Source organism: Apus apus, chromosome 14 (assembly GCF_020740795.1).
Source record: "Apus apus isolate bApuApu2 chromosome 14, bApuApu2.pri.cur, whole genome shotgun sequence".
Classification (NCBI taxonomy): domain Eukaryota; kingdom Metazoa; phylum Chordata; class Aves; order Apodiformes; family Apodidae; genus Apus; species Apus apus.
The window spans coordinates 14,295,362-14,313,555 of record NC_067295.1 but is presented as its reverse complement, the minus strand read 5'-3'; the positions used below and the strand labels follow the sequence as shown (position 1 = coordinate 14,313,555).

General features: G+C 55.5%; 1 protein-coding gene across 1 annotated transcript; it reads right to left on the bottom strand.

The window, feature by feature from the left end:
• PGAP6 (post-GPI attachment to proteins 6) lies at positions 1-15,674 on the bottom strand. The gene is made up of 13 exons (XM_051632537.1): positions 15,572-15,674; positions 11,419-11,596; positions 9,540-9,747; positions 9,313-9,446; positions 8,421-8,686; positions 6,898-7,226; positions 6,034-6,130; positions 5,374-5,497; positions 4,555-4,691; positions 2,352-2,530; positions 1,741-1,887; positions 1,224-1,340; positions 1-756 (listed from the first exon to the last, which is right to left on the bottom strand). Exons 1-13 carry the CDS (start codon positions 15,669-15,671, stop codon positions 460-462), a joined length of 2,313 nt encoding a protein of 770 aa, XP_051488497.1. The 5' UTR covers positions 15,672-15,674; the 3' UTR covers positions 1-459.
• Positions 15,675-18,194: the final 2,520 nt, after the last annotated feature.

Sequence of the window (18,194 nt, the reverse complement as noted above, 5' to 3'; positions counted from 1 at the left end):
TTTGCCCCCAGATCAGAAATCCATTCTTTTCTTGGGTTCAAATGCTGCTTGCAGGATGGCAGAGGAAACCCCCATCCCACAACCCTCTGCTAGGACAGGGTGTGCCAGGAAGAGCCCAGAAGCCCAAGCCCTGGCTCCGGCTCAGTGTGGGCAAAGCCCAAGCCTGATGGATGCAGCAGGAAGGGAGGAAGGGTTGGTGATCTCCCCCAGGGCCATGGGGAGGTGAGGGACAGGCTGTTCTTTGCTCTAGAACCATGAAGAGCCTACCCCATCCCAGCAGAAAAGCAGAGGTGGCCTCAAACTTGCCTTCACAAGGCAAGCCCACCATCTTCTTCTTTAAACCTGGTCCACACTGAGCTCTCCTGGCCAGTGAATGAGCATGTAAGAGGATTTCCAACGTGCCTAGGTGAGGAGCAACCTCACCAGCACTCCCCCTCTGCCACCAGGAGCCAGGCAGTTTCAGGTCACAGCATAGAGCTCCTCACGGTCATTCTGGCAGATCTGATAGCGACAAGTGAGCTTCTGTGACCAGGCCCAGGGCTTCTTATGCTTGTCCCGAGGAGGAAGCAGGAAAGCAACACTGGAAGCCACCAGCATGTGCCAGATGCTGTGGGTGTAGTAGTAGTTCTCATTGGTTTCCATGAATGCATACACAGAGATGGCGATGAAAGCCAAGGTGATCCCTGGGAGGAGGTAGAAGACCCAGCGCTTCCAGGAGGAGGGGTAGCAGCTTCTGCGCTTCACTCCGTGGTAAACCTGGAGGTGAGAGAGCCCAGAAGGGTTGAGCAGACCAGCAGAAGACAAGGCAGGGGGAACCAGGCAGCGCTGCCTGGCCCAGGAGCATCTGCCAACCTCGCAGCAAGGGGGTGTGCCTGCTGCCCCCCCAAAACTCAGCCTCCCCCACCTTGGGCCCATCTCTTGTCTGCAAGAACTGCGGCAACCAAAGCCCAGCACAGGTGCCACAGCTCCTGCCCAAGGCACAGGCAACAACTGACTGTCCTGGGACAACACTGAGCTCGGCTGGACTGTGTGAGACCCATCACCAGGGGATTTCTCAGCTACTGGAGGGATGGAAGGTGAATCCCTCCCCTCCCTCCACCTGCGTGTTTTGAGGAGATCGAGCCCTCTGTGTGGACAGGCTGGAGCCTGGGGTCTGCTCTGCCACCATCACTCTCCAGGGAGGAGCTGAGGGCAGCAGGTCCTGCCTGCCCACCCATACTTACCCACGCTGCAATCATGATGATGAGGGCAAAGAGGCAGGGACCCATCATGTTCCACACCCCACTGCGGTCCAGCTGCAGGGACATGGCAATTAACAGGGTTCCCAAGAGGAAAAGGACCTGGGAATGAGACACGACCACTGTTGTCAACAGCTCACCTGTTGCCAGAGCACAGCCAGCCATGCCAGTGGCAGGGAGGACCTCACCTCCTGGCCACCCAGCCCTGCAGCACTCAGGGGCAGCACCTTCAGGAGGAGAAACCAGAGGGCCCACAAACCCTTTCCACAAATCTCAGTCCCTTCAGGCCCAGGCCCTTCAAGCACGTAGGTTCACCATCCCAACCCCAGTGACAAAACAACCCACTGGCTTAAAAATCAGAGTGTGAGTTGGGTGACAAACAGGTTGTGTCACCAGGCAGGGCTGTGTCATTGGAATGCAGCCAGGAGAGGGCTCAGCATGGCCACCTGTGGCTTGGCTGGCTCCGGTCTGGCCCTGCCACACGGGGTTACCTGACACTCACGTATTTCAGGATCTTCTTCACCCGAGACATGCAGAGGATGGTCACCCAGATGGACACCACAGAGCCCAGGAAGTCACAGTACTGCAGCGTGTCGTAGTCCATGATGCACATCACTGCCACACCCGGCTGGTCACACGCGTGGTAGAACTGCAGCCGGGGACAAGAGCAAAGGCTTGGCATGAACAAGGCAGCAGCACGCAGATTTCTGGGAAGGAGAGGCAGGAGAAGGCTCAGCCCAACCCGTGGTGGCCACAATCTCTCCTGGCGGTGCTTCCAGGAAGCTCCACCAAACCCCCGTGGCATTACAGAGGAGAGCAGCCATCAACCTGCACCCCCAGCAGCAGCCGAGAGCTCCTGGGATAGCAGCCTTCCAGTCTGCAATGCTCCCAGCCCACCTCAGCTTCCAGGGGTCCCACCCCCAGATATGAGCACCTGCACTGTGGGTGGAAGAGCCCAGTGAAAGTAACACCCTGCCAAGCTCTGAAGGGGCAGGACATGTCCATCCGTGTGGACCTCCAGGATGGGCTGCTCCACCAAGGGCCTCAGTTTGATGCAGCATCCCTGATGCCCAGGGGGAGCTGGCAGGGGGCCCGACAAAAAGCAATCCCTACCGTGGAGAAGAACATGGTGTAGGTGTAGACAGAGGCCTCCACCAGGTAGTAGCGATAGACAGCAACCGCTATGGCCGGCAGGAACATGAGGTTGCTCAGGGTGAGCAGGAGGGTGGCCAGGTTCTGTGCACCCACAGACTGGGCCTTGGTATCGTCCGTGCAGCTCCACCCGCCCCAACCTGCGGAGCAGAGAGGCTTGTGTGGGACTTGCATGCCCTGCCTTGTCTTCCCGTGGCACATGGCAGGAGCCTGGACTTCTCAGCAGCTGTGGCAGCCCAGCACTACCTCCTGGCCTCTTCTCCCTTCCTCCATCAGCCACTCACACTCCTGTTCTCAGGATGGTCTCATTACCCATTGCATACTCTATTGGGGAAAGTCCTGGGGAGCCCCAGCAGAGCCTTGTGTCTGCTCCAAGGACATCCCCCAGCTTGTTCCCACGTAGCAGGGGCCCTTCCATGTCCAGTATGGGTCTGTCCAGGCTGGTACTTTCCATCCCCGCAGTAACTCAACACAAGGGCTACTTGCAGGTGTTCCATTCTGCCTTTGAGGCTCAGATGCTTCAGATGATGGTGTAAGATCCCTACAGATCCCAGGAACCAGAGTGGAGAAGAATCCACCACATCCAGGAAGCCGATGGGCTCCTGTCACAGCAAGGCAAACTGCAGAGCCAGCTCAGGTTGCTCTGAGCCTTGCCCAACTGAGTTTTGAAGATCTCCAAGGATGGAGACCTGGATACTGTGCAAAGCTGAACAACTCTGACAGGGGGGAACTTGTCTGCTTGGATTCATCTGAAGTTTCCTTGCTCCAGCGTGTGTCTGGGGCCTCCTGCCCTTTCCCTGAGCTCCCCCAGAAGAGCCTGGCTCCAGAGTCCCTGTGAGCCCCGTGGGCAGTGGAAAGTGGGATTCAATCCCCCTCCAATGCCTCTTCTCCAGGGTGACCAAACCTGCTGCCTCAGCCCAGGACAACATCCAGGTCTGCCCAGTCTGAAAACTTCCCAGGGGACAGTGGGTGCTTGAGACTTGAAACCAGGGGCAACTCTCAGTCTGCTGATGGGACACCAAAGACTGCAGGGAGAGTCTTAACAAACACAAACCTGCCCTGTTGGGTTTTTTGTTGTTGTTGTTATTGTCAATTTCATTATTTTAATTCAAGGTCAGCATGCCCATGCCCTTCTTTTGGGGAAAGGTTGTCAGCCACAGGGCACCCCACGGTGAACAGAGTTAAAAGTCACATCTGTCCCATGAAAGTGCCCCTGGAGCCCAAGCCAGCAGCTCGGCCCCCTCGCTGGCTCCCTGCCAGGCAGAGCCCAGGGAAGCTGCTTCCTCCAGTTTCTTTCTGGGCCACAAATATGCAGAAGGGGTATTTTGCTCCAAGTGGTTTGGCAGCAAGCTGCCCTCAGCCTCATTCCCTAGTTCCCCTGGGGTGCTCAGTGCTTCCCAGAACCTGGCACCCCTCAGGCAAACTGGGATGCTGCTCCCTCCATCTCGCTCCTCACTGTGCATCAGCACTGCAGCAGGGGATGTCCTGGCTCAGGAGCAAAGCAGCAGGGAACCACATTGTGCCTTGTCCTTCTTGCTGAGAACAGGCACGTGCACCCACCCGAGCACAGCAGAGCTATCATCTTCCCTTCACCACTGCCTCCTGCCCAGTCTTCTCATCCCATTAGGATAATTAGCAGCTGACACAGATGTTCCTCCGCCAGGGGCACCTCTGAGACTAAGGGCTGGCGTGTGAGCTGGCTCCTGGCAGGAGCTGCAGCCCGGCCTCATCACATCCCACGCCAGAACCCTGTGTAACAAACGGCCCTGAACACAGAGCTCTGAGAGCAGGGCTTTTGGGCAGCCCTGCTGGCACCCTGACCTCTCTGGGGTGCTCAGAAGCACCTCTGCAAGTCCTGGGGGACGCCAGGCTGGAAGCAAAACGACCAGTCATCAGAAAGCTGTCCCTCAGCCCGATTCCCCACTTCCCCTGGGGTGCTCTGTGCTTCCCAGGACCTGACACACCTCAGGGAAGCTGGGATGCTCCCAAAGAGGCCACCACCGCTGCCGAGGGCTCTTCGGGCAGGAGCTGTGACCCCAGGCTGCTCCTGGCAGCCGTAGCAAACCCCAGGCTCCTCTTTCCAAAACACCACCGCCCAAAAACGAGGCCTCCCCTTGCCAGGGGGGGGGGATGGCAGCAAAGCTTCCCAGGGAAGGGCACTCACCAGCCTTGCAGCTGCAGCCAGCGTAGAGGTAGCCCTGTCTCCTCAGGAGGCTGCACTGCCCGTAGGGCCCACAGTCGTTGAAGCAGGGGGTGAGGTATGCAAAGATGGTCACTTTGGCTTCTGCGGCGTTACAGTCCCTGCGAGGTGAGCAGGTTGTGTGGGCACCCTGCTCTGCTGGGGCAGCCTTGTCCCCAGGGAGCAGACTGCTCCACAGGGCCAGGCCGTGCTCATTCATGCCAGCTCCCCACTGTCTTGGGATCTGCTCCATCCCTGCCAAGAGCTGGGAGTGGAGTTGGATCCCTCTCCACTTGGACTGCCAAGCCCCTTTGCAGGGGGGTGTCAGCTCTTCCCAGAGCCCCCCAGCAGGCCCTGATAGCCAGCACTGTGTTACAGCCTGTGCTTGGCCCTTGCACAAGGAACCAGCAGGGAGGCAAACTGCAGGAGTACGGGCACAGTTGCCTGGACCTCAGAGAGCCCTTAACAGAGGGAGCAGCATTTTCATGTACCCGTGTATCACCTCAAAATCCATCTGGGGAAGGGGAAGCTCATCCAGGCAGGCTCTGCCACCCACAGTCTGCATGAGACAGGCCAGCTTGGCACCAGAGAAGCTGCACGGGTGCTCAGAAGAGAGCAAGCTGGCAATGCCACCCATCTCCCTGCCCTTCTGCACCCACAGCTTCACCCCTAACAGGTGAGAGGAGCCCACAGCACAGCAGTGAGGACAGGGGTTTGGTTCTGCTCGGGCCAGCCCAGGGCAGTGGGACACAAGAGGCAGAGTGCTCTGAGGCAGCCCGAGGGGGGCTGAGACACCAGACTCACCCCTGGCCCCTTGGACAGATGAGCTGCAGGGAGAGGAACCAGTCATCAGTCTGTGGGTACAGCACGAGCAGCGTCGCTTCTGCAGAGGACGTGCTCAGGCTCAGAGGGTAGCCCTGGAAAAAAGCTAAAAGAGAAGAGGGTGCTGTGATGGGCTAGCACTAGGGGAGAAAGGCCCCCAGCAATCCCAGGCTGAGACTGATTGTGAAGGAATCAATATTCCTGTGGCTCCTTGTTCCCATTGTGAGGAGGCACCAGGGAGATGGAGAGGAACCTTGCACCCAAGACCCTTGTATTTAATTTCATCTCTGCTCTTGGTACCTGCCTGGACAGCACAGGGCACCTGGAAGAGCCTATTAGTTTGGCCAGTCCTCTAGTGCAGAGCTTAGCTTCTCTGACACCAGCAATGCCTTGGCCATCCCCAAACCTCCTGCCAACAAGGCTGGAAGAACTCCAGCCAGCAACCAGACCCTCCTTTGGAGAAGGCTAACTGCTGGTGCCAGAACAGCACCTGCACCCCAGCACCCTGGGCACAAGGACCTCAGGAGGGTGTGTGCCAAAATCAGCTTCCCTGGAATACCTCACAGAGCCTCAGATCAGCCAGCAGCTCGGGAGGCCTAAAAGCAAAGCCCCGAGGTGGTGGTGGGTGCCAGCGCCTCATACCTGTGCTGCAGTTCTGGGTGGCATTGAGGGACAGCACTGGTGAAGCAGCACTCACACATGCCACCACGGTGGCATTGCCCAGGCTCACGGAGGAGGTCTGTGCAAACAGAGCAGTGTCCCATGTCAGAGCACCCCAATGTCACCCCCTGCACAAGTCACCTCCCCCCCACCCCCTTCCTGCCCATGACATACGGGAGCTGCAGGTGACATTAAAATCCTGCAGATCAAGGTCACTCATCAATTCACCAGCTCTCTCTGGACAAACCCACCTTCCCCTCACCCTGCAGAGGCAAGAGAGCTTCCTGGGACACTGCACGGGAGGAAGTGCCCCACAGCTGGGACACTCACCCAAGCCCACGGCTTCAGCACCAGCATGGGGCAGCAGAAGCCAGAGGCTGCAGGACACCAGGGCTGAGCTCTGCTCCAGCCCTCAGGAAGGCAATAACCAGATCCTGCAACAAGCCTCGTGGTCAGAATTTCAAGGGGCTGATTTCAGGGAGTGACTGAGGCAGTTTGGGAATCAGAGACATGGGCGGGAAAATCCTTGGGTTTCCCTGCTCAGCCTCCTCTCCTGGTGGCAAGGTGCCGGGCTCCCATGGAGGAGATAGCACTGCAGCTGCTTTCCATTCCTTCTCTGCGTCACTGTCACCACATGCCAGCAAGCTGTGGCATTTGAAGTGAAGCTGGCAGGTGGGACATGCTGGAAGCAGCTAGAGCAGGCTCAGTGTTTTGTGACAACAAATTAGAAAGGGAAATATTCCCACTGGTACCTCCAACCCCTGGCACCTGCCAGCAAAGCAGCCCAGGAGCGGGGACAAAGCCCCTTAAAGGGAAGACAATCCCACCCACCAGCAGCCTTCACACCTTGTTAAGCAGGAGGCTGACCACGAGGGACCCCCCGCTGTCCATGCCAGTGTTCAGGGTGAGGAGGAGGAGGGTGGGGGAGGTGACATGCACAGGCACACTGGGGCCGTTCAGGAGCCGGTAGCGCACGGACACCACGTCCAGGTCCTCACGAACGACAGGCTGGCTCTGCAGGCAGGAGCTCCTCTGGTCAGACACATTGTGGGCAGCCTCTCCTGAAGGCAGAGTGGGGCTCCCTGCTGCTCCTGCGCTGCCTGGTCTGGGACCAGTTTGGCTCTGGTTTAGGCTGCTGAAGTTAATGAATGAACTGGTGCTGCCCGGTCTGCAAACTGTAAAGCAAAACAAGGGAGGAATCAGCACAGGCAGGACTAGCCCCTCACCCAGGCAGGGCCCCAGCAGCTCCAGACCTTCAAGTGGCAGCACAAAATGGGGGCATTTCAGCTGGTTCAGACCCTTCAGTACTTGCTACAGTCCCTGAGAGCCACTATGAACTCCAGCATCAATATCCACAAGTTGGGACACTGATAGAAGCCAGACAGTGGTACAGTGGGTGGAAGCAACCAGAAGCTGCAGGGAAAGTGGAGCAGGAACAGAAGGGCTAACCCAGCATCACAACACATCAATGTGCCCAGGCAGTACTCCCTGGCCAGTGCCAGAGCACAGCACTAAGCTGTCCCATACCCACAGGCTACATAAAAGTCTCTACCAGTCCCCCAGTCCTGGGCAGACAAGGCTGAACAGAAAAGAGAAGCTACAGGCACAAGCCACCATATCACAGCAGCTGGAGACAAATGTGACACCTGGAGTGCCACTGCTAGAGCCTGTCCATCACTCCCAGAGACTCTAGTGCTTCCCTCTGACACCTCAGGCTGCCAGTGACAGGGCCTCCAGCACACAGGATGAGGCTCTGTTTCGAGGCAGGAATGGCAGAACCACCAGCAGAAGAAAACACTTTTAAAAACGTATCTTGGTGAGCTTCCAAGACTCAAATAATCAAGCAGGGATCATCGTCACATAATAAGAGGATGCAAATGTGCCTCTCATAGCCACAAGGACTTTGTGACCTCCTGTCACCTGAAATGGTGACATCCCCTCACTACAACCCAAGACATTACCCCAAGTAAACCTCTGTGAGATGGTTTCCTGTCTGTAGCCTGCTTATGGCCAAACAATAGTCAACATATCATTACAGTCTGGTGCATCTACCCAAAACTATTCTCCCCACCAGATTTTAAGCCAGCCACTGCTTCCCAAACAGCCTTTGGAAAACATCATTGCTTCAGAGGCCCTGGACTTTGCAGTCATGTCCCAAGCAGGCAGCTCCAGGGAGTATCACCCCTTGGGTGAACACAGGAGCCTTTCACTCCTGACCCCAAAACAACAACTAAGTCTCAGGCCCCAAGGTTATGCCCAGACAAGCAGCAGGCTGGGGAATGCCAGCCACCCAAAGGCCCAAGAGAGACACAGCAGCCACAAGGTAGCCCCTGCTCCATGCCATGGGTCTGCAGAAAGGGGAAACCCACCTGTGAAGGAAGCCAGCATCTCCACTGACACGTTGGCCTTGGCAGCACCCAGACTCTCCACCATGATCTGCAGCCACTTCTCCCAGGGCGGGGAATCCAGGGCCAGGCTGCAGTTCCCGCTGCCCGTGCAGGTGAGGCTCCTCTGGAAGGACTGGGGCAGCGTGAGGGAGCCCAGCACCACCCGCACAGCACACGCCTCCTGCCGGCTCGTCACGCAGCTCCGCAGCTCAAACCGCATCCCTGCGGCGTGCTTGGGAACAAAGACCCTGCAGGAGGAGGGACCAGCAGCTCGCAGAGCCCGGGACTCTCACCACAAGCCAGCCACGACCCACCACAGACCCCGGGGCTTTGTGGCAAGGCAAGTGTCACGGTTTAACCCCAGAATATCCCTTTGGTCAGCTGTCCCAGCTTGTGTCCCCTCCCAACTTCTTGTGCACCCCCAGCCCACGCGCTGGCGGGGTGGGAAAAGGCCTTGGCTCTGTGTCACCACTGGTGAGCTGCAAGGAAAACATCCCAGTATCATCAACCCTCTTTTCAGCACAAATCCAAAATGCAGCCCCAAGACCAGCTACCCTGAAGGAAATCCACTGCATCCCAGCAAAAAACAGCACAACAAGGTTGGCTCGGCTGGCGTTGTGAAAATCCTTCCCAAGGGAAGCATCTCCAAGCACTAAAATTCCTGCATCTGAATCTCTAAGCCCACCTGGGAAGAGCTGGAGAGGGACACCACGTACTCCCCGTGCAAACCCTACCACTCTTGCTTGGCAAACAGGCTGGGGGACCCCCCAGCTCCAGCCCCACAGGAAAACAACTGTGGCTTCTCCTGAAGAGCCCTCATGGGGAAATCCCACCCCCCAGGGCCCCAGTCTTGCCATCCGTGGCTCTCACTCACTTGACATGCAGTGGCTTAGCAGGGGAGACGATGGTTTGTGGCACAGCAACACCAGGCTCCAGAACGGGCACGTCAGCGAGCCTGAGCACAAACATATCCGCCTGGAACATGTAGGGGCAGGGAGTGGAGAAACCCTGTGTGTGGGGGGGGAAAGAGCAGAGGGGTCAGCTGCAGAGGGACACAGTGGGCAGAGCAGGGTGGTCTGAGCCCCTCTCCAGGACCCTCACCTTCACTTCAATCCTGCCAGCAGCCTCCGGGAGGTGGGCAGCGATGAACCAGTCTCCGGCAGCAGGGCTGGTGAGGTTCACAGAGGTGGTGTTTTGCAGAGCAGTGCTCAGAGCAATGCTGAGGTTATAGGATGGGCGGACGGTGGCATTGGCAGGAAAACGAGTGCCCAGGGGATTAATTACAGGAGGGGCTCCGTAGCGGAAGTGCCTGCGAGAGAAACCAGAACACAAACATGTGGAGGGATGGAAAAAACACCAGCAAGAGACACTGGGATCCAAACTCATCGTGGACATCCAGGGATCGGAGAGGGAGAAGGCTGGAAAAAACCCCCACATTTTCAAGCAGGCCACAGAGCCATCATTTTCAGCTGGTGGTGACTGGCTGGTCTGAGCTTATCTGGGATTTATGTAGAGATTGGTTTAATTTGGCTGCTTATTGAGAGAAGGATTTCCATGGTTCCATCAAGTCCAAAAGCAAACTTCCACACTTACTAAGGTTAAGCCCCAGCCACCAGACTACTCCTCTTTTATAGCCAGCAAATTCCCCATATAGGCTGAATTGCAAGCAAAGAGCTTTCATTTTCCAGCTAAGATCTGCATCTTCCCTCTTTCTTCTTTTTCTAAGGGCAGTGGGCTGACAGATTAAAGAAGTGCTTACCAAGGAACATCCATCTGACTGACTTCAGTACCCTACCCAGCACTTCTGGCAGGGGGGTTGGACTAGATGATCTTTCGAGGTCCCTTCCAACCCCTAGAATTCTATGATTCTATGATTCTATGATGATTCTGCTTTCCAGAGAAGCAACCTAACAACCAAAGCAGCAGAAAAGCAGGAAGCTAAGTAGTAATATGTGAGGCATTTATTTGGGCAGCCAATCTGCCATGTAATTTCCTTGCTTTTGGAGTGCACCACAACAGAACAATGGATGCAACAGCAAGCAAACGTGACAGGTGATGTGTTATTAACCTGCTTGAGCTTAGCTGGCCTGGCTTCATTTCTTAGGATATCCTTTAGCTGCTGCCTTGTCCCTCACATCCCCAGACTATTGGAAATCCTTCTGGGAAGCAGAAAGTAGGAAGATCATCTGTGCCAGGCTGCTCTGGAGCAACCAAAGCACTGTTCTGTGCCCAGGACAGACCAGAGAAGGACAAGCCAAGCAGCTCTAGTCACTGCTGAGGCCTCCATGGAGAGGGTGCCTGAGACACACGTGTGTCTAAGGGTACAACCTGCCCAGGAAACTTGGGACTCTCTCAAGATACATCTAAAAGCCTCACCCCATCTGTAAGTTTTTTACCTCAAATCCCCCAAAAACTCAAGTACTGCTTTAAGTAGCATTTCTCTCACTAGCATTGAGCTTGCAATCTTCTCATGCTCTTGTGTCCATAGGACCCAGCATTCGCCTATCTCTGCTCCACACACAGCTGCATCCCCCACAAAAAGTGTCCCCAGCCCTTTCAGATGCTCTGTATTGTGGAATTTGTCCATCTCCAACCAGTTTGGGTCCTCTTGAGCCTCTTGTAGTCCTGCCACACCCTCTGGTACCATGTGCAGGGTGCTGCCAGGCACAAAAAGGTCCAGGAACACCTTGGCTAGTGAGCAGCAACACCAGCCTCACTGTGAAGTTCTCTCCAGTGTTTCTAAGGCATCTGTTGGACAGCACATCTGATAGGCAGCCCCAGATCCCCTGCTGAGGTGAACACAAAATGCTCCTACAGTTCTAAACACAGATTTAGTGCTAGTACATTGTGAAACTACGGCTGCTACCCCCGGGGAACAGATACCCAGCCTTCTGCAACCAACCAAACACCCACGGCCAGGAGCAACCAGGACAAGAAAAGGACAGGAAGCCCACATGGGCAAACACAGGGACATACGTACACTGTGATCTCCATGCTGGTGCACTCAGGTCCTTTCCCCCGGGACGCCTGCAGGAGCCAGCGCAGCAGCACCGTGTCTTCGGGCACGCGGAAGTGGAAGAGCTTGGCGTTGCCGTACCAGCTGTAGAAGGACAGCTTCTGTGCGCTCTGGGAGAAGTACTCAGAGACATACAGGGAGTCTGAAAGGGCAGAGAGCAGGACAGTCACTGGGGTGGCTGCCAGGAGCAGGCTGCAGGGCTGCACCCACCCACGGAAGCAGACAGGAGTTCCAAGCTTGCTGGAAAGGAACCGTTTGTGTTCCTGATTTCCCATCCCTGTCCCATGAGATCCGTGGCGATCCTTGTTGTTCCTCCAGCCAGAACCACACACACCCCAGATACCAAACCATCACCTAAAGCCAGGGAGCACTAAAAGATACCTTAGCTATGCTCTGCAGGACGTGCTCTGAAGACGACAGATCACCAGAGACACTGAGGAGGAAAAAATCAGGAGGAAAAGGTGATGGCACAAGGAAATGCAAGGAAGTGGGCAGCAGCCAATCCAGGGGCAAATGGTGGGTTTGCAGATGGGTGCAGGTAGAACAGGGGTGCTCTGGGCTCCAGCAGCAGTTTATGGTGCCAAAAGGCAAGGGTTGTGCCCTTGTCTGTCCTTGCTGAGCACACAGGCTGATGTTTTTGGCCTCACCCAGCTCAGAATACACATCCTGTGCAGCACACTGTCTTCTTGTGACATGCATAGTGATGAAAATCCATGTGCTGCAAACCTGATCCTGCTTTCAGGCGTACGTTCCAAAGTCTAAAGATTTTCCTAGTTGGAAGAAAGGCTGCCAGGACAACGAGAACAGCCCTAGGGTAGGTCATGCAAGAGGACAACAGCTACTCAACCAAGGTGCCATCAGGACTAGCCGAACCCTCCAGCCATCCCTCTGCCCAGCTATGCCTACAGATCACCTCCAGCCTGACGAGAATCTCACCTGCAAAATTATTTATTAGTGTTGCTGTCAGCAAGAAACCAGCCAGACTGCAACTTGGGGATGGAAATGAAACATCACACCAGAACTGGGAAGGGGGCAAAACTGCACAAAGCTGCAGAGCCAAAGCCACACCACCCACCCAAAAACAAGGTTCATAAAACTCAGCAAGGGGGTAGAAGGTGATGTCTTCACCTCTCTGCTGTGTCCTCTCAGATGCTTCTTTTCTGCTCTGGAATTGCCTGGAGTGGGGAGAAACTGTGGCAGCTTTCAGAGGCAGATTCCTCATTTCTATCAGAGTATAAAGCAGCAAGCACAGTTTAACTTGCCTTGCTTCAGTGCTGCATGGGGTCTTGTTGGAAACACAGAGACCCAACTGAGTTTAAAAAAGACAGTAAAGAAAGAGGAAAACAATCCTCGGGCAGGACAGAAGCCTTGGGACTTACTTGAACCTAATCCCAGCAGGAACTACTGCCCCAAAGCAGGATGCTTGCTGGCCTGCACCCATGGCTCTGCAAAGACAGGAACAGTCATCAAGGGTTTAACTCCCTGGCAAATTACCAAACCAAAGCCCCAGGGCACCCTGCAAACCCAAAAGGGAAAGGAGGAAACAGGAAAGCAAGAAATACCAGCTGTGCAAGTCAGCTGGAGGATTTGCTAGTGGAGGAAGAGTGTGGCCACCTCATCTGGCCACAGGGGCTACCCTGGCTGCACGCCCATGGGGTCCAGCCAGAAGCCTGGCAGCTCCTTCATGCAGGGGACCAGGAAAGGGCACTGGGAAGGGTTGGCCTCCAGCAGGACAGCGAGCAGCCCACAGCCCAGGGGCAGAGCTGTCCTGCTGCCATCCCCACGCCACGGTTAGGCTGCTCCCTAGGCCAGTGAGGAGCAGAAACCACAAAAGGGGCTTTTGAAGCAAAGGTTCCCCAGCTGCAATGCCAGCACAGTGCGTGGGCTACTGCAGACAAGAGCTGGCAGGGACCCCCTACAAGCCTGGTTATGTTTCATGCACAGGAGCTACAAAAGGGAGCAGTCTTAAACCAGTGGTGCCCACACCCACAGCTGCACTTCACATGCACCCAGCATGTTTGTTTCTGGAAGTCCATGGAGATGTTTGGGCACAGGACAAGGGTAGGCAGGGACACAAAGCTGGGAGAGCTTTGGTCCTGCTCAATAAAATGGATCCCATCAGAGAACCTGCACAGGAACAAGCCCTCCTGCCCTGATGAAAGCTGCTCCAACCTCACCAGCTTTCAGGCTCTGACACCAGGCACAGCCACCACCCGTCCAGCGCGTCCTCACGGAGCTGGAGCACGATTTGTGTGGGTTTTGGGGATGAGAGGGCAGGCAGGCTGCAAAATTAAAAACTCAAGCGACCAGTGGTGCTGTTTATTGAGGCCTGGCCAATTACACAGAGTGAACTGAAGGGCAGTCCCAGGCAGAGGTGCCCTGCCCACAACCAGGTGAGCAGCAGCTGTGCCTGTACCAAGAAAATGCTGGCATGGACAAAGTCCACTGGGAAAGAGCTTCTCCTGGTGACAATGTGCCAAGCCCCTTCTCCTGGGCATCACTGCCTCCTCTACCTGGGCTGATGAGGAAATACCACCAGCAGATAAACCAAAGAGCAGCAGAAAAAAGCCAGAAAGACAGGTCACCGTGGGCAAGGTGTGTGCTCCTGCAGTCCATTTGCATGGGGAGCAGGAACACCGGGAGCTGGTGTGCTCAGGATGTGCCCGTCCCTGTTCAGTGTGCTCTGCACCAGCAAGGGAAGCACCTGGGGAAAGTCCCACTCAGCTGTCCCAGGATGTTAAAACAACCCTCAAAACTGAGCGAGGGAGTTGGCAAGGGGATGTTATTTCCAACCTCTCCCATGTAGATTTCACATAAGCAGATTTCAAGCATTTTATGCAAAAAATAAAGGTTTTCTTAAGTCAAGAAACCAAACGCGGTGGAGTCACAGATGCAAAGAGGAGACTTGTTATTTGAATTTCAAAATCAAGAGCCACCTGCAACAACAGCTTGGATATGTTTGTCCAAAGATGATCTCATGGTAGCTTTAGGAAATGATACCTTGACTGCTGGTTCCAGGGCTTCCCACCAAAAGGATGAAGCCCTCAGCTCAAAGCAGACCCTGTGTAAAGCTACGAGAGATGCTCATCAATCTGACTTGAGAGAAGATATGGCTACGTGGCAGGATGTTTGGCCATTCATAATGTAACAGACACCCTGTTCCTTTAGCCCGGTCAAAAACCCATCTATAAACGTTCCCGAAACAGGACCCCTCGCTCCTCTCGGGAGGTGCTGATCTCTCCAGCTCCCAGACCTATCCCCCCCCACCTCGAAGGCATTTCCCCAGCCGGCAGGATGGCGCCAAGACGAGTCAACCGCCATCCCTGAGAGCAATGCAGCTCCCCAGGGCTGGGAACCCAGCTAGCAGGATGCCAGAGGAGGGTGGGCCCGGGGCCATCGCACCCATCGGCTCCCCAGAGCCTCCGCGCTTTGCAGACGACGAGGAAGCGATCACCACCATCGAGAGAGGACAGGCACTGCCGGCACAAGCCTGCCTCGCGGTGGGATGGGGCAGGCAAACAACCTCAGCTCCCCAAACCTTCCCACCACGGCAGGTGCTCGCTGACCCTCCGGAGGGGCAGGCACAGTCCCGGGGACCGCAGAGCCCAGCACCTCCGTGAAGAGCATCCCACCGCCCCGCTGCACCCCCGCTGCTGCCCCGCTGCTCTGCAGGTAAAGGAACCTGAAAACAAAGCAAACCCGCGGGAAACAAGCGGGGCCGCCGCAGCCGGAGCAGAAACCCCTGCGGGGGCGGGCCTGACCCCTCTCTGCTCCCCGGGGACGGCTCACAGAGCCCCGAGCGCTCAAATCACTGGGGAAATCAGGAAGCTACTTCCAAGCTACCTCAAAGCCACCCCTGGCAGGAGCTGCGGGGCTCAGCGCAGCTCCGGGGCTGCGCGGCGGGCAAGTCCCCGCTCACCTTCACCCAACCCCGCGGGTTTCCCACCGGCGCCTCCATCCCCCGCCACCCCGCTGCTCCCCGGGTGGGCAGCAAAGCCGCTGGCCCGGCTCCTCCGCCAGACCTGCCCCTCCGTCCCGTCCCCGAGAGCATCTCACAAGCATCCCCGCCGCGGAGCATCCCCTCATCCACCCCCTCCCCGTTCCCGGCGGGACTCACCGGGTCCGGCCCGGCTGCCGCGGCCGGCGGGAAGCGCCAGGAGCTGGAGCAGGAGCAGCAGCAGCAGCCGCCGCAGCGGCGGGCCGGGCCCCCCCGCCATGGCCGCCCGGCTCTTCTCCGGGCCGGCCGCCCGCTTCCGCCGGCCCGCCCCGCCCCGGCCCGCCCCCGGCGGAACCACCGCCCCCCGCCGGGACACCGCGATGGACCTGGGGGGTCCCCCCGGAGAGGGGGAGCCTGGAGCGGGGGGGAGGCGGTGTTGGAAGTGATGCGTGTGGGGAGCAAAGATCTTGAGGGAGCCCCAGCACCGATCTGAGGACCCCCCCCGCCTTATCCCTGGGGAGCCCCCGGGATGAGTCTGGGGACCCCCGAGACTCTGGGAAGTTCTGGAGCCCTATCAGAGCCCCGAGATCCTGGACCACCCCGGCGAGCCCCATGACCCACAGACATCCAGGAGAGTGACTGGGAGGGGGGGTCCCAAGCCCCGGGAGCCCCCCGGACAAGTGGGAGAGCATTCTTGGGAAAAGGGGGGTCCGGTGGGACTAGGGGTGCTGGAGCCAGGCTGCTGCCACGGGGGACAGGAAACTCGAGGGTTTGCTTCTCAGTGACATGAAGAGAAAAGTGAGCCACGAACTTAAGATCAGTTCAACCTGACATCACAAACACTGACATGCCTCAGTGGTAGCTGGAGAGTAGCTGCCCGTGGTACCCCCGCTCAGAACTGACAGCATCGGGGAGGCTGAACGACCTCGTTCCAACATCCACGGGCTTGAACGATGTTTGATGGCAGCTCTGACTCTGTTCAGGGAAAGAGAACTAACAGAGGACCCAGGGAGGAGATGCACAGCAGTAGAGAACAAGCCAGGAGAGGCCCAGCCCACAAATCTGAAAGGGTTTTATTAAACTCTTCCCTAGAGAGTCCTATTGCTCCCTTGGCTCTCACGTAGCTGCCATGTTCACAGGATTTATGGGACATGTGGCTTTCATAGGAATGGTCAACTCGTTCTCTGATTTTCTGGTTGTCTTCAAAACAGTCAAGGAGGTGTTTTTTTCCAAGCAGGTCTTTCGTCTTACGTGCCTTTTCTTTGGGACATCTTCTGGTGTGTTTGTATTCTCCAAGAGAATAATACAGTCCACACACACAGTCCTTGCTCAGGCAAAAATCCCACCACTTGCTTATGGGTCAGCAGGTTGAGGACCTGCTTTCCATCAAACACAGACTCTCTCACAATGGACTTATTACTTCAGAAGCTTAAAATCTTTTATTCTTGCTCTCACAGGTCTAGTATATTTGTGATAAATTTATTAGGTATGGGAAGGAAATCCCTTAGGGATGAGGCAATTATTTTCTAGGGGCTCTGATGCCACTGAAAATCCAGTCAGAGCAGCTCATGCAATCAATAGCTAGCAATGTCCTCATCAAATGTAGAAGGCTTTCTTGAAGTCAGCCCAGGAGCTTGAGAAGAAGCAGCATGGGATGGGAAGGGACTCCTCTTCTAATTTCCAGCCTAGATTTGTTCATTTCCATTTGTCCTTGTGTAATATTGTCCTTGGATGTTCAGAACTCTCCTTCTAGAACGTGTCCCACCTAATGACAGCATCAGTTTCCTCCTCATGTTCTTGCTGGGCATAAGGACATTATACAACTTCTGCTATGTTAATCCTTGAGGCCATGCAGGTATCCTGTAATAGCCTGATCCTTCTCTCTAGTGACAGTGCCCACATTTTTGGTTTTTCCTTTTCTTTTTAGTATTTTGACCATTAATACAAATTCCAAGGTCAGATTCTACCAGTAATTCCCCTCCAGCCCAGTAATTCTCTTTCAACACTCCTCTTTTCTAGAGCTCCATCTTGCAATTCTTTCACTAATCCATGTTTTCTCCAGGCTAAACCCCATGGTCCCAGCACCACATGATGCTGCTGTTCACTTGGCTCAGGACTTGGAGCAGAGCTCATGGCTGAGCTTTGAGATCTTGACCTCCAACTCGATGGATTTATCTGTTCTTACTTCACTCATGCATATGGCAAACATCAATCAAAGCCTTCTTTAATGGCTACTTCTCCTTCCGTTTTTCATAATGTCCTTGTTATTCCTAATATCCTTTTGATATTAGGAAAGCAAACCCCAGGTAGGGATTACACCCTTTCTCTCTTGTTTTTCCTGCTTCTTTGGGATATGAAGTACTTTTACAGTGTTTTCTTGAAGGAAGTCTCTGCCAGATTAGCTTTACACTCTCTCAGTTGGTTTTGGTGTTGCTCAAAAATTGTTCTTCTGAAAGAAGGACAAACCAACCCTTCTATTCTCATGCTACATTTTGCTTTAAATGTATCTGTTCATTATCAATCACTCCTTAGGAATGACCTTCCTGCAACACTGTAGCTACTTACAGTTAGTTTCCTCTTAAAGGACAAAAAAGGAGTTTCAAAGTCAAAGATTTGAGCGATCTGAGCACAGCTCAAACCCACCAAATGTGATGATGGATCCCATCAACAGCATTGCTCCTGTTCCCCAAGAAAAGCATTCCAGGGTTCAACAGAAGTGTTTGGGTTGGTGGATGCTGTAGGACATGTCACCTCCAGACTGACCGTTGCTCCAGGCACATGAGGACACTGAAATGTTGTCATT

What these genes read in the sequence shown, in the direction of transcription:
- PGAP6 (XM_051632537.1), bottom strand. Translation starts at nt 15,671, where the DNA reads ATGGCGGGGGGGCCCGGCCCGCCGCTGCGGCGGCTGCTGCTGCTGCTC. An exon ending in CACCCAGAACTGCAGCACAG is followed by an intron (nt 5,498 to 6,033) that starts GTATGAGGCGCT and finishes CTTCTCTTTTAG; the next exon opens with CTTTTTTCCAGGGCTACCCT. An exon ending in TGAAGAAGATCCTGAAATAC is followed by an intron (nt 1,341 to 1,740) that starts GTGAGTGTCAGG and finishes TCTCATTCCCAG; the next exon opens with GTCCTTTTCCTCTTGGGAAC.